This window comes from Tachypleus tridentatus, chromosome 7 (genome assembly GCF_004210375.1).
Source record: "Tachypleus tridentatus isolate NWPU-2018 chromosome 7, ASM421037v1, whole genome shotgun sequence".
Classification (NCBI taxonomy): Eukaryota; Metazoa; Arthropoda; class Merostomata; order Xiphosura; family Limulidae; genus Tachypleus; species Tachypleus tridentatus.
The window spans coordinates 190,995,931-191,020,214 of NC_134831.1; the positions used below are offsets into that span (position 1 = coordinate 190,995,931).

The following is a 24,284-nucleotide window of genomic DNA, read 5'->3' on the forward strand; positions in this document are numbered from 1 at the left end:
AATGTTGTATCCCTAAACTGTAAGATTTTTACAACACATTTTTGATAATGTGTGTGTAACCCAATGAGGGTTTAGCCGAGTTTCTGATTTGAATAACCTTTAAATGTGGTGGTCACTATAGCACTGTACGTTCTGGCTATAAGTAAAGTAGTCCAACCCAAGTCATAATACTTTTTTAGTTATAAACTTGCATTTTCTTGATATCAGTATAGAATATTAGGATAAATCATTATATTATGCACTATATACAATAGTTGACCAACTTAAAGTTTTATGTCATTATGATAGTCATAAAAGAGGCACAGAATTATATTTCCTGAGTTTCATATGACTTAATAACATCAAATGTTCCCTTTAAGATTTCACTGACCTTTTAACCACTATGAAAAGTATGAAAGAACACTAAGTTATCAATTTTTGACATTTGTTCATTCTGAATAGGTTTCAGTTTGTATAACTTTATGTCTTTTTTCTCTACTTTACCTTATTATTTTATATTCATTTTGAAATGTGTGTAACTAAAGTACTCTTTGAGTGCTCAGTCAAATCTACGTTATAAAGGTGCTTGTGCACATATAGTGTCAGTCCTCAGTAAAAAGCCATAAACTTTTACAATCCTGCTTCTGTTACACTAAATATTTTTTATGTACTTAAAAATCCACCTACCTATGCAGAATAATAACAAGCAATAAACCTAGAATACATTAACATAGAATTTAGTGTGCTGTTTGAATATATATTGATGATTTAAAAGATATGTTTTTATTTTTCAGCTTAAATTTCCTTCACAACTGAGGAATGTCTCAATAATATGGGCCTAAATTTGGTGCACAAAAGAGGAAATTCAAACAGAAGAAAGAATATGCTAAAATCAGAGAAAAGCAAATTTTTGTTTGTTTTGAAAAAAGGAGGTCAGTCCAAAATATTTTTTTGTTCAGGGTCTGATATCAATAATTACCAAGAAACAAGTGTTGTTACTTGAAACAAATTGATTGAGTATGATGAAAAGTCAAACGATACTAGCAATGATGACCTCCTGCTATAAAAAAGCAAAGTGACTACACACAGCCAATTACAATTGCTATTTGAGAAACTTTTCATTTGAGAACATTTGAGAAATGTTTTCTTCAAAAGCTCCAAAACGCAGTGGCTTTGATGTTGGTAGCTTAACTGATGAGAGTATTTCAGCTAAAGTTCTTCTTTGGTCATTCAAGAAAAGTTTCAGATCTATTGATTGCAATAAGAAGATCATGACTGATATTTCTAATCTAATACCTAATTACTTAGCTGATAATGAAATACCAATAATATATTATAGAGCACAAAGATATTAAAATGGGTCCAATATAGTGCTAAAGCTCTATTACTAAATGTTAAATCCTCTGGTTAAATTCTCACCATGTTCTTTTCAAAGTCTCAATATTTCTGGAGCAGAAGCAGTTAACAGCTCAAAAGCTTTACAATATATTTAATTGTAGCCCACAATAAGTAAGCATTCCTATCAAGAAGATAGGTCACCAATGGCACAGTGGTATATATGCAGACTTACAATGCTAAAAACTGGGTTTCGACACCCATTGTGGGCACAGCAGAGACAGCCCATTGTGTAGCTTTGTGCTTAACTTAAAACAAAACAAGAAGAAGAGAGGCTGTTCTCTTCAAGTCTTTTGGGAACATGGTGGGCAGATAGTGACAGGCCTTTTCAGATCATTCTGCTGTACTCACTACAAGATATAGAGCAGCCATGGATATAAATCAGACTTTTTTCTTTTTGTAGCAATATCTAGATATATCAGAGGATAATCTACATTCAAAAACTAGGGAGTTTGTTGGCAAATATAGTCTGATGTGTCTGAAGACTTAGTGGATGAAATGAAACATCTAAAGGCCATCCATAAAGCTAATTTTGGTGATACTGCATTAAATCATACAAAGTCAAGCTACATCCACTTTTCTGTATCCTTTTGTTAGTTTTTCACAATTTTATGCATGGCTGCAAAAAAGAAGAAAACTTTTAAGAAGCTTAAAAAAATCATCTGCATTCCACCATTGCCTAATCTGGGAAACCTCTGTAACTGCAAACCAGTTGGCCTGTACTTTGGATTTCAGCAAAATAATTACTCATTTTGTTGAATAGAAAGCAAGGAAAATCATAAAGTAACTAAATGTCTAGATTAATTATGACAAACTCATTTTTGTATTAAAACAGAAAAAGAATTATAAACCTGATTTGTATTCAACACATTCTATTTTATTTTGCTACCAAATAACTGAAATGTTTAAGTGCAATTAAGCATTGGTTTCATTTTTTTTCTCTATTAATTTTATTAATCTGTTTAATACTTTAATCAGTGGCTTTTGTGATTTCCTTTTAAAAAGCATTATATTTGTGGTTTAGTGCATTTGTCAATTGTATGGTGACAGAATTAATCACTGATTCCTTAAAAAACTTTCCACCTATTTTCATCTGTGTAGTTTGTTGAAATATTGCTAGCAGCAACTTGGACATATATTCAATTTGCTTTTATGTATACAATGAATAAAAAAATATATGTAATAAAATAAAGATCAAACATATCTTGTGTTATAAAATAAGCATAATGCTTCATAATTTCTCATCATATTATCCCTCTATTTGATTAAGACAAACTAGCAACTAACAAATCCACACTAACACTGCTCTTAGTCATCCTCAAAATATGTTATGCAAAGTATCTAAGAAAATGCAATAGGTTAGCAGGATATACAGGTAAGGGTAAATCTATCAAGATGGTATATATAACAGTGCACAACTTTTAATTCAAGACTGGATAAATTATCTTATTAAGGAACCACAAATTTCAGTTTCTTGACAGTCAGTTTGTTTATGTATACCTGGGTATGGTTGGAGAGTGTTAGAGGACACAAATAACAAACTTTCCTAAGGGTTGTTGGCAGTTTTAGGCCTACATACATCAAGTAATGTGTATTATTTATAACAAGGCAGAATATGGTTCAAAGTAAACTTTACAAAACAAAATAAAACAATAATGCCAGAGAAAAGAACTAAAAAATAAATAGTTTTCTAAATAATAATACAGAGAAAAATATTATTGATAAAAATGTCTCTCCAAAACAATAACAGCTTGGGTGGTAATAACTTCTATCAAGGAGTATTTCAAGCAAATAAAAGGTAATTATAAAAAAAGACAATAATTCTTCCATGAGAGAAAAAAAACCAATAAGGTAACAGAAGAAAAACAGTTATTTGGCTAACAAAGGAATTTTCAAGACAACAATAATTTATAATGATCAGATTTTAAAACCCAAAACCAGTCATACCAATGACAAAAATCATGGTAGATTGCAGATGTTTTTTCATACACTCCTCTTAATTAGTATATTACAGATGTGAAAAAAAAAGCATTGAAAATCTATTTAGATGCTGTCACAAACTGCTGTCTAGATTAATTAAGAAAAATGTAAACAAATAAACTATCTCTGCCCTAGTGTGATTTTTATCAATAATAATTTCTGTTAACATTAAAAGTAAAACCAGTATATCAGTGTTGATTGCAAGAGATTTTGGAATTTACTTGCATACTTCAAATAAAAAATGAAGCTATGAGAAAGTATAAATGTATTACAAAAGTGTAAAAGTACTACTTATCTTTTCCAATTCATATCTTCACAATTAAGACTCATGTCTCACAAACATGAAAAAATAAGTCTGGTTTCTAACCTTTCATTGCTGTTCACAGCTTTTAAGCAGAATGTCCTTTCAGTGTGGCAAATTTGGAACATTGTATCATCTTGAAAATTCTCTATTATCATAATCTCATTCAAGAAAATTGGCTGTAAAATATGACAATATAATAAATTTCTTAGAAAAAACCCAACAACATGCAACATAATCTGTCACAACTATGCATACACAATAATATTTTACCACAGTCAACTTACTGAAAGTAAGATTACTTCATGGTAAGAGACATTTAATGTTATATAAAAAAACAAATTATAATTAACAACTGTTCAATATAGGAATAAACAGTCCTATCAGAGTTGGATAAAAACTAATACCTACTGCATGAAAAGGAAAATCAGTATGATTGATACAATATTCAAAGTTAAGATGTTTTGAGATGTACATATCCAATTGTTAGTGGTCTTTAATATATGAAAGATGGTACTGATTCATATATAACTGTGATACACTATTTTCAACAGATACTTTTAAAGTAACTGGCTAAACAAAAATTAAAGAAATAAAACAGCACAGTAGTAGCATTATGTATATTTCAAATAGGCACTAAAAACAAACATCAAAAATGAAATGGTGGTAACTGGTATGAGCTATAGTCATTCTTAAGGTTTGGGTATTAATGTGATATTAACAGTGTTTGTATGAGAATTTTCTGGTTAGATGAGCCTAATGTCAAAGTTATTTATACAGATGTAGTGCTTGTAATCTTCTAGGTGTAGTTGTATATGAGAGGAAGGAAAACCTATTAATTTTTGACCAATTCTGTATAGTCTTCTCATATGTTCATAGGTATGTATTTTTAACTGGTATTTTGACTTGCAAATACGGGTAGCCTTCCAGTCACCACAGTTATACTGACTTTATAAGAGGAAGTTGCTAGTTGATTAATTAATGAGCTCTTTAAATGATTACATTCAACTAAATATTTTCATACGAGACTAATATTCATATTTATGACTTGTTAAAACATTTTTAAACTGTGCCTTAGTTAATTAACTCTTTGAAATTAAGCTCAGTTATTTTGCCTGATTTTAACTATAAAACTATACATACTGCAACTCTTAATATAGTAAATATATCTTAATGAAGTTGGGAAGCTTTCAGAAAGCATCACAAGTCTGTTATTTGCATGACTTTCATGCTAAGAATGAAAGTGCCTTTTTTTCTTCTTTCATTTTACAGTTTTCACACTTCAGTTATATAATCTCTTGAACCCTAAATGAATATCACATTTTTTAGGTAAAACTCTATATTTTACCTACCTTAACATTAACTGTAGCAAAATAGGCAACTTATAGAGTAAAATGAAAATCTGAAAAACATAAAATAAATCTAAGCTAAAATTCTTTACCTTTCTAGACTGAATGCATATGATACAGATATTTACACACTATTTATTCTTATGGTCAAAGTTAATACTTTGAAAACATGGGCACATTTAGTTTTATTGCTGTACAGTTGCATTTAGACTCATAGTAAACCAAGAAAAACTAATGATACCCAGACAGCTTTGTGTAAACAAACAATTAAGTTACAAGCACCATCAAATTTACAATCACTCAAGGCAATGTATGTATGTTATGATATTGAGTAATAAGAGAAATGTTATTACATCATTTAAGTTTTATTATCTAACCTAAAACATTCCTAATTTTTAATTGTAATTATTTTTATAACAATACATAAAACATATATATAAAAGAAGATATTTAGTATTTTTGTCTGGACTGGGGCTTCTTGCTTTTGGTAGATTGTATGCAACACCTATTTTGTAGAGATGTTTGTGGTCCAAAATATTATTAATTTTTACTTTAAATATGCAAACTTTTAACACAAGATGTTATAATGCACAAAAATAAAATGTCCTAAAAATACTGTAATTTAACAAGTTTTTAAACTAAACTATTAAAAGAAATTCATTTAACTGGTCAATACAAACACTGCAAAGGTAAACAATAAACGTAACACTGAAGTGATGCTAAGGGTTTGGTTGGGTAGTATACCTTTTGTATATTCTGATGAGTAATATGAAAATATCACAATATGAATTAATTAAGAAACACCAAGAGTGAGAAATCACTACAAATTCTGTCAATTTGTGCAATGTTTAGCTAGATTTAAGAATATTTTTCTGTCCTGTCACTTAAAGAAACTAGTCATATAAAGAATCTTGCCAAGAATAATTTGCTCTTCTTATTGATTATAAATAATCCAATAGAAAATTTTATTGACATTTTTTGAAATAAAGGATGAAATAGGAGGAAATGGCATGTGGGTTTATAATTCAATAAAGTAATAAGCTTAGAGGATATAAGTTTACCCACATGCAAAGTAAAACCTAGAGTATAATTATGTAATTCATGGAACATCAGAAGGTCATACAGGGGTAGAAAGAAATCTAAAATAGGCAATTTGGAGTAAAGAAGTTTTACATAACAGTGGGAAGTGAAGATTGAAAATACATTTAAATATTTCTTTTTGAAATATAAACAACATTCTGATTCTTAGTTTATTGTCATACATTTATAATAAAGTTGTGTAATTAAATTTTTAATATGACAATTGCAATTTTATTCACCTAAATACAGAACAGTAATATCAAAAACAATCTCAGGTATAACAATTTAGGGTTAAGTTACTTTTTAATCATAAAATGTTATAAATCAAATAGTATATCTTACCAACGTAACACAAAACCTGAAATGACATACAAAATATAAGATTACTGGAGGTTTGTTGCTACAAATTTCCACAAGGCTACTATACTTAGATGTTAGTTAATTGGATATGTGTTTTATTGTTGGAAGGAAGATAATTTTTAAACCATGTTCAATAAAACAAAAAAACAAACTGGTCAATAACATTAACATTCATAGAATAAATAAAATGTCAGAGCTTGCTATATGAACTACTTATTTTAAACATTTCAAAAAACATTAAATGCCAAATATATATTTGATGAAGCAACAGAGAGACACTGGAAAAGGGAAGGAAGGGTGCATGGTTCTGTAGAAAAGTGAATATCAGTCTGAAATACATTTCATGTTCATGTAAGAAAAATGTTAACTGCTATTCATTTTTCTATATAATCACCCACCTTAATGGGTTTTTTTTCTGAAAATATGGTGACAGAAGGGGAAAACTCATGGAATAGGCTGAGTGATAGTGTCATTCAGTGGGAGACTGCATCCATTTCCAAAAGGAAATATTCTTCTCCACATCTATGTGGTAGTGTAAAAGGTAGTAAAAACTTCCTGTATGTTGCTTAAGCATTGAAAAGCTGAGAAGAGAGAAAAGCCTGGATACCTTAGGTGGTCAGTAAAGCATACAAGTATATTGTAATTTTGGCAGTAAGCTAATCTATACAGTATGTAGAAAATGTTTACACAAAACATGTACCAGTAAAGCAAGTGCAGTGAAGAGTCATCTCAGATCTGTGTCCCCCCAAAAAAAAAACCACTCAAGATCCATCTGACTAGTCAACATCTCCAGGGATAGTCTGGTTCTTTATTTAGGGAATTACTCACACCACAATTACAGTTAAAAAACCCTGCCCTAATTTTGACTGAGAAGTGCATACACTCAGTTTTATACTAGCAGGGTTACACCAATCCAAAGGGGAACTCTTCATACTGACCTTCTCAGGGGTTTGGTTCTGGGTAACAATGGTTCTCCTACTCCACTAGACAAAACTTCACATAGGTTAGAACACCAGAAAAGTGTGTAAAATAAAAATAATAACTTATTATTTGTATAAAGTCACAAAATAAGCATGTGTGTATGTGTAATGGGTTACTTCAAATAGGGACAGTAGGAGTTGGTAAGGTAAGAGGTCGAAAACAAAAATCTGTTGTTGTATTTTTGGAGGAAAGAGTATTATGTGGAAGGTGAAATATATAAACTGCTAAAACAGTGTTGCATAAAAACCCTATTTCAACAACAGACACAGAGCAGATGCATGAGGACATTATTTCCTATTTAATGCAAATTCAGAGTGACAGTAGCATTCTTTGTAAGACAGCATTGGCCACACAATGGGTTCCATTGTCTCCAAGTGTATATATACAGATACATAAACACATGTATATATATATCTGTGTGCATGTGTGTAGTTTGAGATGGTTGCTTCTTTAGGGAATCTGACAAGAAAAATTATCAGCAACTCACCTATTTAAAGTCAGTGGGAAGATTAAAAAATGGTGACTGAGGGGAAAAAACAAAACCCAGGAATTGAGGAAACTGCAATGTGATGTAAGTAATGTTACACAAAAATGTTGGGGATCACCCACATTTCCACCTGCAATATCTCATTCAGGAAATGTTGACAGCTATATTCAAAAGAAACCTTGAAATGACTAAGTTTATGGGAAGTGACATGAAAAAAAAAAAAAAACGTCAACTCCAACAAGGAGAAAGCAGTACCCATCACTTCAGAATTCACTGTTGTAATAAACTGTTTTAAGCAGTAATTGAAAGGCATTGCATTTTGAAAGTCAAATCTGAAGCCAAATAAAATGAAATGAAGGAAAGTTAACACTGAAATAAATACAGAATAAATATTACTCAACTGAACAAAGTTAAATCTTTGATAAACACATCCATTCACAACAATGCAAAAAAAAAAAGAAAGAAAAAAGAATGAAATTAATTTTGAATGCAAGTGCCCATGGGGTTCTACTGCTCATGGAAGACATTTCATCCTTCTATTGGTGGAGAGCTATTATCACACAATTATTATATCATGCCCTGGAATAACTCACATTAAAACATGCATCTTAGGTGGAAGATAGCTCATGGCTAGTGGCATGCAGAGAATTTCAAATATATACATGCAAAAAATAGTTAGTGTGTATATTATTAAATAAACCATTTTGGAATTATGTATTTTCAACTTTACCATTTCTGTATGACCTTGGGTCGTTCCTACATAATAGCACAAACAATAATTATCATAAAGCAATATATATGGCTAATACCTGTACAGTCATAACTGTGTTCAATTTATCCTATTTTTGTCCATTAACATTCCACTACACTGTGGTGCCTGTGCTATTATAGAGGGTTGATGCAAATGCCACCCCACTATCTTGTTTATGTTGTTTTTGAAGCATTGATATTTGCCATCCTACATTTACTTCTATTTTTCTTTTCTTGTGTTACATGCAATCCTGAAGTGAGAAACATTGTACCTGCTTGTACATTTTGTAATGGGTATTCAGTGCTTTCTCTGATGTGAATACATTGCTGATTTTGCCAAGGTCACGATTAGGTTGAGAGAGTAGGAGAAAGTCATTGAACAGAAACCCCATCAGTTCCTTGTTACTTTTTGCCTGAAAATAAATTAAATCTCTAAAGATTTATAATATTGTATACTAACATCTAATATTATGAAAACAATTCTTGAAATACACTCATAAGGGAAACTAACTTAACAAAAAGGTTTTAAAGCATACTTATAAAAAGCTTGTTTCACATTAGTGTACACTCAAGAAGAAAACATTTGAAAAATTACCTTTCTATAAACATTATTCCTGAATAATCAAATTAAATATAAAAAATAATAATAAAATTAAATTAAAAGGGCAATGTTATCTCTCTATCAACATTCAATTGGTTCACACAAGGCATCATAAAACCCAGCTTACACAATGTTAACAATAATATACAAACACAACACAAAACATCCACATTACCTAAGTAGTTTATTATAGTACAGTATGTTGTAATTATAAATTCTGTTGATAAATTACTTGAATCAGTTTATGGAATATCCAACTGCCTATGTGTGGTCTGACCACTGAGGATACTGAAATCTGATTTTAAGTATTATAAGCCCTCAAACTTACCACTGATCCTCCAAGGACATTAATTGTATTGCTTAATTATTATTGATATTCATAATAAATTAAATAAAATTTCTTTTTTTTGATTCAGTAATAAACATTTGAGATATTAATTATTGTAAAATGTAAAGGAACAACAGAGTAACATAGTATAATCATGACAAAGAAAAATAAAATATATAGAAACACCCACTACCATATTATTTTAAAATGTTTAGAATATGTTTGTTAAATACCATTCTTTGACTATTATGTAAGACATGTTATTTCATTACACAGTTATACTGAATTCATTTTATGATTGCAAGTTTGAAAGAAATCTCAAAATAGTGCTTGAAAAAAACCTCCATTTAAAAAAATATTCCAAATAAATAAATGACCTATAACTACAAAGTGATTATCCTACTGATAAAAGTGTAAAATAAGTTATTTTAAGAATGGTTGAGTTTCTAGAGTTTAAAAAATATATATATAAATAAAAACAGTTTTGGAATAATTTGTTGGACTACATTATTACAAACTGTTTAAAAAGTAAAATTTAACTTGCAGGAATATTATTAGAAGTTTCATCACTGAATACATCTTTGTAGAAACTTTTAAACAATAATAATAAAATGCCAGTTATTTTCAATCAACCAATATTTTACTAACCTTAAACAAGTTTCCAGAGTGCAGAAGCTTTCTAGGTCCAAGTGCATTAGTAATGGAATTAAATATTAGTTGCTGAAAAGGAAAATTTATTGCAGAAAACAAACTAAATAATAGAAATTTTCCACATAAAATAAGCAAACACATAATAAGGTAACTTTTATTATTAAACGATATTACACACATAAAATATATAAAAAGTAACAGAATACAGTTACATGTTCAAATAAAGTGTTCTTATTAATCAATACTTTAATCCCAATTAATATATACTGTTAATATATCTAAACAAACTATTATATAAAAACTTACAGGGATAAAAAGTACATAATCCAGAAAAATACATGACTAATAGCATTCTGCAGTAATGGAGAGCTTAGTACACTTGTTAAAATAGTAGTACTTTAAGTGGGATCTTGTTCATATTTTGGGTTTCACTTCGAAAATATAATAGTAATGTCATTTTTTTTCTCATTCTGCATGTTTATGACTCTTTTGATAAAATATTAATAAAATTTATTAGTGTTAATCGTTTTTCTAATTAAGCCTTTGTCCATCATTTAATGGAATGTTTTTGATTTTATTAAATACCTTGCTTTCATCTTACAGTGTTAAGGTTAAATCCCTTAAGTTTCATGTTATGAAAAATAATTCAAATTAAAAACACTAAAGTAATTAAACAAGTATGTCAGAAGACAAAACAGTATGTTTGTATAAAATAGTCACTTGACTAATTTCAATAACATTTTTGATATAATATTGTTAATTTACTAAGATATACCCATTTCAGTTCAATTATAATACAGTGATCTCAATTCAGCAAAGCCTCTTTTACAAATCTTGAAAAACTACTGTTTCAAGTTTAACAAAATACATCTAGAGAAATATATTTTTAAATACTTAAGAACATTCAATCAAAGAATGAAAATATTCAAACAAGATAAAGAAATTTACTTTAACTTAGGATTTATTGACATAAAATTCAAATCATTATATAAAAATAGAAAGAAGAAAATCAACACTTTAGTGTGATGTTTTCTTGGAAATGAACCAAGAAAAAAGTCATTATTTTATTTTTGATAACCTATACTTATGTATTAGTGAAACAAAAGTTATTTTCTGATTTATTATTACATTCCTGCACAAAATATACTCAATAAACACATATTACATATCTGAATTTATATGTGATATGTACTATTTATGTAATTACATTAGGGAATAAGAATATTTTTCTCCCGTGTTTAAATTACGTAATTTAGAATAAATCTAATAGAGGGTAGCAGAAACAACATTACTAATGCCATTTGGTGAACACTGACTGTTGTAATACAGATATCATGAAAATAAATTTGGATTAATAACTATACAATAACAAACAATTCGCCTGATAAATACTTTTAGAAACATGAAAGACATTGGGATATTTAGGGCAAAATTACAAAAGGGGTTAAAAAAAGAAAGGTCAGGAAAACACAGCTTCAACACTGCAGCTCTGAAACCATATTCGTTGTCAAATTTGAATAAAATTTAAAAAAAAAACTAGTGGTTAAATAATGCACTTCAGAATGGTGTTTTTCTAACAGTATATTTGTTATGTATGAATGAATGAAATTCAACCATAGAAAGTGTTCTTTAAATTAAAAAAAGGAAAAAACAAAAAACAAAATGAAATGCTTAAAGTTAGTCATGATGAGATAAATCAACTAATATCTTAAACTTACTTATTGAAATCAGATTAAATCCAATCATGTAAAAAAGGTTTTTACAAATGTTGGAAAATAAAATAAATTTCTCAAAAATCAGAATCACAACTTATCATAAGGTAAAACATCTGACAAGAAACTCGTATATATATACACACATATATAAAGATTCACAGTGATAGCTGCATTATCCAATTTAAAATAATGAATAATTCAAAATATCTGTAGTTTTGGATTTTACTTTGTGATTAGTTTTATTGGCCTTTGTAATTGTACAATTTCTGATAGTTTGAGTATAATTACTTCAAAAAGTTTAACTTTTCCCACATATTAACACATTGGCTTTACACTTTAAATCACAGATTATTTCTGGAAAAAGATACTCTTGGATAAAAATAATGTACTTGTGGCTTTTTAAGTTGTTTTTCAACAACAAATAGTCTAAGATCCAAGTTTTATATTTGTTTAGATACACAAAAAAGTGTGTGTGTAAGTGTGAAGAAAGAAATTGTCTTTGGTACTTCCATTATTTTCCAACTTCTGTTTTCAGGTTTCTGCCATCCTGTATGATATGATTCGACAAAAGCAAAACATGTACATAAAAATCAAAAAGTTCCAGAATAGTTTATTGCTAGTGTCCTCTAATAGCATCAATGTAGCTAAGGAATATGCTGAGTATTTCTAGTTCACTAATAAACTAGAGGTAGACTCAAGGTGTTGGCAGTGATACACATACAAATATATATATATATATATATATATACTCACTTCAGGAAGACCATCACAGTGAACATGTTTTTGAATCCATTCTAAACGATCAGAGTTTTCTTTTTCTCTGACTCCTTCATTTACTTGACTACACAAGCGCTCTGCTGCTACTAAAGCTTCCTCAAGATGAACTAAGTCAGGGTGATCCTTTGGTGTATGATCAATTATCTACATGAAGTAAATTTATCTTTAACCTGGTTTATGCCTCTAGTTATATAAAAAAATCAATAAAACATACCTCCTCTATCATAAACTTTTAGCTGGAGACAACAGCCATATATGTTTTCACTTTCCTAATGTTGATAGATATCTGTAGATTTAGAGTGGTAGTTTTTTTAACTTTTATTTACTTTACAGAGTTTTTATTATTCACATGATCACTAAGAAAAGTCATAATGTAATATAAGTTATTTTTGTGTTTTAAATAATAATTTACCAGTGAACAGTTAATTTTTCTATCAAATCTCTGATAATGTGTAAGAGCAGTGTTATAGTTCGGCTGGTATGGGTATTCTTATCATTAAGAATTGCTATAGTTTTTGTGTGGGTGTGTGTATGTATAGGGAGTGTAAGAAAATAAACTGAGAAAAAGATATTTAAAAATACACAGAAAAAACCCTGGGTGGTTGATAACAGTAGTTTTACTTCATGTAATATATAGTAAGTAATTGTTCTTTTAGTAATGTTCAGTTCATGTTTTAGTACAGTGACATTTTTTTACATTTCATGCACTTGCTTGAAAAGTTTTTAAGAGTTCTTTCATTTGTGTGTATAATTTATGCTCTGTTTCAATTATGTTAAAAACTGGACAACTGTTGTATTGTATTTTGTGCTTGTTTACTGGATGTTTGGTTCTTTATATAGTTTTACTAGTATTTTGATTTTCACTCCTGGATTGAACAGAAATCTAGTTCTTGAGCTCATGTTTTTTTATTAATTTTTGCCATATTTCTGTGCAAAACAAATGGTGCTTTGCAAAAATCCATATGGTTTTGGTATGTATTGTTTAGATTTTTCTGCATTTTTAAAATTAATCTATAGTTTGTATATCTATTTTGGAGGAGAATTTGGTTAGAATTAATGAAACATTGAACTAAGTGTATGACTTCTTCATCAATTTGATGATGTGTTATAAGATTACATGCTGAATTTAGGAGGCATTTTAGGTGTCTAACTTTTGGTAAGTTACATGGTTAGCAAAAATCAGTTTACTTAACTACCGTGTTTTCCTGTGGAATTTTATGTTGAAATTTTTTGTGCTCATGTGATATTCATATTCTAAAAAAATATTTGAAAGTTATTTTCACTTGCAACAGTGAATTGTACTTCTTAATGTATGTTGTTTACATGATGGAAGGATACTGTTTATTCATTTTTGATTTTTCCTGACAGAAAACTTCATCTACATATTAAAACTAAAATGAAGGCTTTTGTAAGATTGCATTTATATGTTCAGTATAATGTATAAAAAGAGTGAATAATGTACTTGATGGGGAATAACCCACATTAAGTCTATGCAGCTAATGAAACTATAATCTTTGTAATTTAATTAAATGACAGTAACAAATGTTGAGAGTTAGAGTAAATGTTCTAGTTTCATGTGAACTGTTTTTTATCTTAAATAATTTGTGTGATGAGTTACATGAAAGAAAAATTAGAAACTTTACTAGTGAAATCTAATAAACCTACTGTTAACAAACATCCAGACATTCTTCTGTATATGTATTAATTTACATATCCTCATATTATTATCAACATAATCGAACCCTACACACACAAATAAACAAAAAACATTTTGTTCAATGTGATCAGCAATTACAGAGAGCAATTATCTGTTCACTGATAAGGTTATTATTTAAAAAACAAAAAGGAATTTCATGATGTTACAGTCCAAGCTTTCTGTGCTTGACAACAACTGTATCAAGAAAATAAAAATTTACCTACTTCAAAATTGCAATTTCTTCAGATACCTAAATAATTATTTAATCTTTCCACTCAGGCAAAGAAATGTTATAAATAAAGGAGAACACTTTGTGACCTTTATTAAGTATCTTAAATAATAAAATGCAAGATTCAAAATACTGAATCTGAAGCCCTTTATTCAAGAGGTGTTTTTGAGGGAATCTTAAAATGTTCATGATACCAAGATGTAATTCTGTTGTCGAGATGATCATAAAAGAAATATATTTTTATTGTAAAGAGTAAAGGAAAAAAATCACAGAATGGACACCTATTTAAGTATATTTTCTTAAGCATACTTGGATATTACAAGTCACAAAAATTCTCACAAAAGTTGTATTCATTATTTAGAAAGTGAAGTTTACACATTGTTAACTGAATATAAAAGCCATAAAAGTTAATAAGTAAATGTTCAGGTTTTACAGAATAACCTTCTATGTAAAACCTAAATGTATAAAGGTAATGAAATGCCATACATGCTGAAATATATCTTTTTAAAATCAGATTCATATTATAGGTGTTCTCCATAATACACAGTGAACTTCATTTTTAGTTTTTACTTTTTCAAATCTAAATACAGCAAGATGTTCACAATTTAAGATGATAAGGATGGATATAAGGGCCTTTCAGCCCATTTTTATACAAATATATTCTATTTAGTAGCCTTGAATATAAACTATTACTCCACAGACTAATCTCCACTTCAGAAGGATTTTGTAAAATACCCTGAGATCAATGTTGGTTTACTTTTTTTTACATGCTTAGCAATATATCATAGGATGTTGTTGTGCAATCTGAAAGCAAGGAAGTTCATGGATGATGTATCTGGTGATTATAATTGAGCTATTATGTTTACAAATAATATAGCATAAATTTACATTTTTATTTGTGAACTGCCACTTTTGTCGACCTAAATCCTGTTGAATTATCTTCTTCCTGCTTTAACTGTGTCACTATGCAGTTGGTTCACTCCTAATAACAAGCCTTATTTTAACTTTCTTCACTTTTTTATTTTGCAACTTGTAACTGATTATGGAACATCCAATTTTTCTTTCCTGCTATAATCTCTAAATTTTACTAATGTTGTTTAACACTACAGATATTCATTTAAAAAAAAAATTATGCTTTTATGATAATGGAGCAGGGAAACAGTGTAATGTAATTTTCCCTCAAATGATAAAATTTAGTCACATGTACTTTTTCATCATGAAACTTCTGTAGTCACAGACCACAAAGATAGCCAAGGACAAAATACTTGGATAAGTGGAATGTAAAAAGCCACCTATACCATGTTTTCCGTAAGTCCAAACATTTTAATTTTCCTAAATTCAAAATGTATTTCTCCTAAATAGTTACATTTTCTCCTTCAATAATGCCCTTTATATGGACACACTTATTTTGTTTGCCACTAGCCTTGGTACTTTCACTTATCCCATGTTTTTAACATGATACAGCTGTGTTATAGTATGTAAATTAACAAACTATAACCTTCCACCAAGAGAAGTACAACACATCTCCTGACACAGCCGGATAGTGTCAAACCAAACATTCAATTGGAGATGAGACAAAAAAGAAGCACTAGAAGTGGGAGGAAGGATGGACAGTGTGAGAGAAGGTATCTACTGGAATATACATTTGTAGTTTAGGAAACTTATAACTTCCAATATGATATCTTATCTCTTCACAAATAATAGCTAGAATCCTATACTGAATTGGTAAAGGGACCAGTGCAAGATTTACTTAGATAAGCATCCAGAAACTGTCCAAAGAAAGCTCATGAGAATGACATCTTTCTGTAGAGGAACACACTTACAGGAGACTATGCCACATCTGCACCAGGTATAGTTTTCACTCATTCCAAAAATATCTGTTGCTAAATCAGGTGGAAATGAAGTACATTTAATATCTGACTGAACATGCCAAATGATGTAGAGTGACTAGGGCACATCAGACCATACTTGGTAGATCAACTCCAGTCTAAGACCAGGTGGCATCAAGTATCTATTGTCTGGTCTGTTGTAGAAGGAGGGTTACTGCTAGTTTCATCTCAAAACAAGGAAACAAAAGAGAAAAAAACTTCTGTCTTGCTATCCCAGTCAAGGCTTATGTGTGCAGACTTAATACACAACCAAAATAAGGCCACCTGGAAAATGACATCCAGGCAGAGGTAGGAAGTGGAAATGCAACATGATGGGTTACTCAATTTTAAAAGCAAGTGGCACTGGGAATTTTCACAATCCATTTCAAATAGGATGATGGCTCTTTACTAGCTGCACATGTGAAGACTTATTTTGGCTGATTTAGTTCTAATACAGTCCCAGATCACAGGTCGACATCCAAGTAGCAGTAGGATGATGAAGAGTGTGAACTGCATTTTGATGGACCATTTCCAGTCTATATCCATGTGGAATGGGGTATCTTTCATCTTGTTAATGGTAGAAGGAGGGTTCACACCATCTACAATGATAAAACACCACTACCTTACTCTCAACTGAATGGGATTAAGCACACTCAGAAGAATGTCTTCATGGTCCAACACCACAGCAGCTAGGAGATGGTAAGTGGTAAGGGCTCTCACAGTCCACTTAAATAGGGAGAATTCACGATGTTCCAAAAACATGTAGATTTGAGAAGTCTTGATAAAAATGAAATAAAACCCCTATAACCTGAGCACTTTCAAAAGGTCTACCTTTCAAAAGCACTCAGGTTATAGGGTTTTTATTTTATTTCTAAAGTGGGGAATAATGCTGTGGGGAGTCTGGAGGAACACAACATCAGAGAAAGATTTTTAAAAGCTGATTAGGCCCAATTTATTCAACCAGGATTGAAGGAATAAGCAGATATGGTTTGTTGGATACAGAAAACACTATGAGAATGAACCTACTAATGGTCTTGTGTTTACACCATATCTCAACAGTGGGTATTACAGACCCAGAAAATCCACACAGTACATATTTATGTATTAGTATACCTGGACAACCATCACTTATTATAGAACAGAATCCAATATGTAAGGTGGTAACCTTGAAAGAGAAATAAAGAAGTGGATGAAATGAGTTGTGGAAAATGGCAACAGGCAGTATTTGGTATTCAGTTAAGGAGGAGATGGCCATAAGATGAAGGTAATGGGAGATGAATGTGTTGGATGTGGTTCACATGCCAACCCAATTATTTCCTCCAATGGACAATGTACAGCCAGACAAGAGAGAAGTGCCATATGTGATGAGGTGACATGTGGACAACTTGTTGACAATTGGAAGACAAGGAAGAATCAGCCAATCTGATAAACTGGCAAATCCATGCTATACAAGTCATAATGGGTGAACAAAGAGGAAATAAGAAAAGGAGACATCCCTGACAAGAGCAGGAATATAAGTAAGAAAGGGATATGCTATGGAAGTAGAAGTAAATGTGATGTCATCATCACAAGATGCCAACATTTCAGGAAAGAGAATGATCAAAATACAGGAAAACAGATATGGTGATAAAGGGCATATGATATGTCAAGGATAAAAACATCTGACCTATGATAACCACAGGGATAAAGGAGCAAAAAATATGTCGTGAGAGACAAAGGTGTCCAAGAATTTGAAATAATGATATTGGGTATGGGCATGATGAAAAATGCTGGAGTTTCAATCAGAAAATGGCACAGGACAAAAAGAATGAGGAGACAAAAAGAATGAAACAAAAGTGAGAGGGCCAAAGAGAGAGAAACAATAGGAAAAGAAGAGAGGTAACCATGACATAGAAATCAATGGCATAAAACATACCATTTTCTCAGATACACCAATAACAGGATAGATAGACTGAATGGGAAAAAAATGGAAGTTGCTCATGTGGAGAGTCTGGATCACGTAGCAAAGAACTGCACATATGCTACATATGAAGCCAGACTTTGATGATATTGGGATGATACACTGATGATTGAGGTTACTGAGAGAGGAAGGGATATAGCAGAAGTAGTAAGGAAGGTGTTGACTGAATGAGGGTAAGAACTAGAAATCTAGGCTCATCAAGGCAAAAAAGTGTGATGAGAAAACTTGACACAGAGTTGACTGGGTAGAGGTTAAAACTTTGGGAAGGAAATGGCTAGATAGATAGACATACTGGTAAAGGTGGGACTAATCTTGATTGAAGGGGTCCACTGCAAAAGCCAAGGGATATGGGATAAGGGAATAAAAATGAGAGAGTTCGGTATAGAGAAAGGTGACAAATGCAATCAGTAGAGGAGTACCCAACTGTTTGCAAAACCACTGAAACACTTTAAGACTAAGGGACTACTCCATGGGAAGAACCTTGTTGGAATGAGATAACTGATGTGTGATGTGAATGGGTTCGGAGGAGAAGTACTACTGTTCAGAAACAAAGCAAGTGTGAACAGACGATCCCTTATGAATTGAGATAAGAGATTCATTCAAATTGTCAAAATGGATCACAGTAACTTTGTCTGGTATTAAAAGAAGAAAATGATCCAGAGCTCAATGAATAGCAAGAAGCTCTAGTACACTGGCATGCATAGCCACAATCCACAATTTTTAATATATCTAGAAATGCTCCTCAACTTGTCAGAGAAGTGTATATAAAAGACACAATTCCAGACAGGGAAGTGGAACTTCTGTTGTGGTATTGTCTCTGCTGAGCCACCAGACTAAATTGATGTGGAATGAAGGAAGGAAAAGGATTACAGAGTCCTGAGCAAGATTCCACTGATCATGCAACCCCTACTGAAGTGTACATGTGAGTATGACATAAAAGATTGAAAGCCTCCAAGGAAACCTAAGTCACCTAGAGAGAAATGACCTCATATGCAGTAAAAGAAGGAATTGATTGAGACTTCAGAAATAATAGCTCCAGCACTAACAAATGAAGTGGAGAAGGCTGGGTCTGATTGAGAAAGAACTTGAAAAACACTCCTGAATGAATAAGATATTGTCTTGGAAGAAGAAAAGATTTTCCACCTTGACAATCTAACCTACCAAGCTGTCTTTCAAAGAAGTAGGTTAGTGTGCTTGTGAGATGTCTGACAGGATGTAGCTAATAGCAGTCAGTCATTCAGTTAATTGTGGAACCACAGACCATGTGAATGAATAATATGAACAAAATCCATAACCACTCAGTAGAATATACAGAGAGCAGATTCTAGACAAAATGGCAAAGCATGGAATTGATAAACTCAGCCCTCGTGGATGAAATAAGATGTTGTGGAAATAGGGATGTGAAATTATTCATCCACAATATCCACCTTTGTTATCCAAGTACCCAGTGTAAACATCTACCAAAGTGTGAGAAAGAGTGATAAAAAAGGTTGAAATGGTAAAGATCTCTGGTCTTCTGGAAAACAACAAACATCCTGGAATAGGATCCTTAAGAAGAATGACTGAAAAGTTCTACAGGTCATTAAGAAAAAAAGTCTGAACCAGTTGGCAAGCAAGAAATATGATCCCGATGAAGGGGGAAGAGATGGAATGTTGGGATAAGGAAGGATGGATGAGATATCAAAGGGAAGGACATTCTGACTAAACCTGAACACCCAAGGATCTTAAGTGAAAGTGTTCAATAGATACACAAACTTAGCAACCTATGCTATGACCTTGTAAAAACTTATGGGATAGTCTCTAGTACTGTTCTCAGCAGAGAGCTCAGCAGTTAGTAATCTGGTGGCTAGCTACTGAGATTTGGAACAGAGGAACAAGCAAAGGTGCAGGATGGGAAACAGAGGCAGGTAAAGGCTGTAATAGGTGAGAGACTAAGGAAAAAAAGGGAAGAGTGTTGACAAGCAGTCTCCACCCTGGACTCCAAAGAGTAAGAAAGATCTCCAAAAACTACTCTACTTAAAAACCTAGTCATACAGAGGTCCTGTAGATAAGTCATGGATAAGCACATGTTAGTTAACTGCTCTTCCACACCCAAGAGATCTCAACAACAGGGAAACTGTGTTTAAAAGGAAAAGGCTGAGGAAGACAAATGTATCACTGTGGAATACATAAAGGAGAGAGTATCTTCCAACAACCTCACAAGGGAGTGATGGACAGTATTGGACCAGAAATAAAAGGTATTTTGAGATGGTGGAGAGGGACAAACAGAGGTGAGAAAACTGGGCCAGAACCCCACATCCAGACCAAAGGCTCTTCTAAGGTTTGAAAGTTGAGAATGAGAAATGGAAAACCTGAATGAAGGTATGACAAAGCATAATTATCTAATATGCAAAAAGGAAAGACACACTGATCCCAGAATGTGAAAGAACTAAACACTAGGTACTAAGTACCCTTGGTAGGAAGGAAAAACTGAAAGTCAGAGGAAAGGGCATAATGTAAAAGGGAAGGGGTCACACAACACAGGAAATACAGACAAAAGGTAACATACCTGTGACATCCTATCCAAAAAAGCTGAAGATAATCTAAGGGCATCTGCAGGGAGAAGATAGAACTGCTCAGCAAAGGAAGGAGGTGAAAAGAGGCTATCTAAATCATCATTTTCTTGTTCAGGTTCACTAGGAAAAAGAATATCTTGGCATGGGATCAGGAGACACTACAGGATGCATACTAAAACTGAGATCTCTTCAGCCAAAAGTGTGGAACTAGAAGTCTGAGCAACTGCAGACTAAGGTGCAATAGTAGTAATTTGAAATTCATAATTCAACTTAGTGTATAACAAAATTAACAAAGGACAGTAACTCAAATTGAACTAGAAAAAAAACAAAAGCAGAAAAAATGTTGTTGAAGAAATTGTGAAAGAAAAATCATGAGCAAAATTTAAATTGCCTTAACTCTACTGTGCCAAATCTAAAAGTAATGATGGGTTCTACAGTAAAGAGGGAGCTAGCTGTGCAAGGAGGGTGTGTCATACTCCTACTAGTAGAGAGTTGTCACATGCTTGTGTGCATGATATAGCTCAGCTGTATCACATTAAACAAGTGGGGTAGGTGGAAGTATCAAAGATAGTGGCATGCAAGTGGATACAAGTTTTTGTAGTTAAGTCTAAACATTAAATTTCATAATGACTAAAACAATGACATCAGAGTTCTTCTCAGAAAAGTAAATTAAGGCCTACAGTCCATTCACTGCTTGGAGAAAACATGGTGATTAAAAGTGGGTGGTTCAGCTTTATTTTCATGATGTACACAATGTCATGAAAATAAAGCTGAACGACCTGTTTTTAGCCACCATGTTTTTCCCAAACAATGGATGTAAAGAAAATGAATATTTGTAATGATGCAAGTGGATGAGAGAGCACTTGTTTCACACTTAACCTAAAAGGCTTAATAAATTTAAATAACACTGATCTTTATCTACTCTAGAAAAACCTCTCCATTCTCCATCCATCCTGTTAATCTTTATCTACAACAACTAATGTCAGTTCAAGTTTACACTCTGTTTGATTCCATGAGTATGATTAGCAATGTTCTAACAGAATGAAAAACACTATTTAATCCAATGATGATACAATCTGTACTAGGCTATCAAAAGTTATTACATGCAAAACATCAAGGACTTAGTGCACAGAATGTGGACTGTAATAATTCTTTTCCAACAGGAACATTTGTAATCATATCATTTAAGTCCATTAAGTAATATTTCAGGCCTTACAAGTGAGAAGAGCATGTCCACTAGTTCAAGCCTGAAAAAACTTTGACAGAAGTATCACAAACTGACGTGTATATGATGCCAAGTAGTTTTACTTCTCTTTATTACTATACCAGATGATATAAATGGTGTACAGTATTCTTGATATGCAGGAAAACAATAACATTTGCTGATGCTCAACATATGGTCAACTCTCACTTCTTGCTAAAAGAACTGTCTTGTACATACATATTTTACTATACTGGTGCATAGGAAAGTATATTGGTACTGACAGGTGAAAAAAAAAAGGCTGAGGAAACCATCAGCATTATCTGATTACCTATCAATATTTCAACAGTGAAAAGTCATTCCTCTATGCAAGATAAAAAGTTAGAAAATTTAAAAGTTATTTTAGAAAATCTGCATGATTTGCAAATAAAGCTTTCTAAAAATGAACAGATTGTATCTTAGGAAAATTTTGAAGAGTAGATGTGTAACATCTGTCAAACATCTAATGGATGCTGATATAGCTACTAAACAATAATTAATATCATCAACAGAATGATGAAGACTTAGTTTCTTAACATTACATGAAAATTTAGTTAATGAAAATGTTGGGTTTTGGCCACCATCCTTTCTGTTAAAGCCACAATAAGCCACCAATTCATATCATTGAAACTTAAACTCACTTTTAGAAGCAAGCACTTGAGAACAATAAAATCATTTGTCTGATATCAATACCTATGTTTTTAAGGAGCATTTATTAAGTTGTAAACATACCTTCTTTATAAGTAGAGGGTACTTTGTAATTCGCTGCATAGGTTTCAGAAGGAAACTACTTAATGGCATTCCTTTCGTCCTTGGATCCATAGCACAACGCTATAGTAACATTAGCAATATAAACATAACAAAATGTACAAAAAAATTTTCATATAAAAACACAAAAAAGTATAGTATCTTGCATATCATCACATTAAACTGAATTTGCTAAATTTATTAGTAGAAGAATATTAACTCATACATGCCAATTGTATTTCAGCAAGCAGCTCTACTGGATAAAAGATTTGGGGGGGTGAAGGTAAAAATTGGAATAGTTGGTAGGTATGTTTTTATTAATAGAAAAACAAAATTACTTATTTTACTGAATTCAGTTTTAAGAATATAACTATCAAAATGATTCTTAAATACATTTGATTTCAAAATTCATAAAGTATATTACAAAACTTAATAGAAGTTATCTTAAAAAACCTCAGAAACCAAAGGACTGCAAACCCATAAAGCCAATTATTTAATGTTATGTTCTCATAATTCAAAATAATTTCAGTAACATCTCTCAACTCAATAAGCATTATTTTAACAACCATCCTAAAATTCAATGTAAATAAAATATATTTATGTATACATACATCTCATTCTTACTACTATCTTTAAATTTAACTTTAATAAATAGTATATCAACTTAGTAATCATCTGTAAATTTAAAATGATGAAAAGAATCACATTTTAGTTACTATGCTTAAAGTTAAAAATTTATAAAAATCATATTGCTTTAGTAACCACAGCCAAACTTAACATAAATGAAAACTTTTACAGTTTGGTTACTATCTTAAATTCAACATGAATGAAAAATTCCTCACTTTGGTGACATTCTTAAACTCTGGCACACACTCTGTCTTCTGCTGAATAATAGCAGCTGCATTCAACTGACAGCTACAAAACCTCACATAGGGTTTAAAGTGAGGAAGCTGGAGAAATATAAAAAAAAAATCCATAGCTTCAAATTTAAAATTAAAGCAATCAGTGGTAATATCTATCGAGATTTCAGTTATAAACTGTAGTCCACCATTTTATAAGGACTAGAAGTTACAGAACAAATATTTATAATCATACAATCAGCAATTTACCCTTTCAACGATTATTACCATTAAATTCCTCCTTGCACAAATAAAAAATCACAGCAACAGGTGAAGCATTGTATCCCTGTATTAAAAAAACAATTGGCAGGTGGGCAAAAATATGGAGTGTAAGTTGTAAGAGGAATGTAAAACAG

At 31.3% G+C, this 24,284-nt stretch overlaps 1 protein-coding gene across 19 annotated transcripts in view; it reads right to left on the bottom strand.

Moving 5' to 3' along the window:
• Dap160 (dynamin associated protein 160) overlaps positions 1–24,284 on the bottom strand; it is a 261,924-nt gene that overhangs the window by 35,555 nt on the left and 202,085 nt on the right. For 16 of the 19 annotated variants that reach the window (XM_076516402.1, XM_076516394.1, XM_076516390.1 and 13 more), the window contains 6 exons: positions 23,872–23,979; positions 23,015–23,113; positions 12,711–12,878; positions 10,240–10,311; positions 8,935–9,075; positions 3,722–3,834 (listed from right to left, as the gene is read on the bottom strand). In XM_076516402.1, the coding sequence (XP_076372517.1) occupies positions 3,722–3,834; positions 8,935–9,075; positions 10,240–10,311; positions 12,711–12,878; positions 23,015–23,113; positions 23,872–23,979 (701 nt within the window). Of the gene's footprint in view, positions 1–3,721; positions 3,835–8,934; positions 9,076–10,239; positions 10,312–12,710; positions 12,879–21,144; positions 21,163–23,014; positions 23,114–23,871; positions 23,980–24,284 lie in introns of those variants that run through there. The other 3 variants (XR_013031922.1, XR_013031923.1, XM_076516405.1) reach the window with 2 other exon arrangements.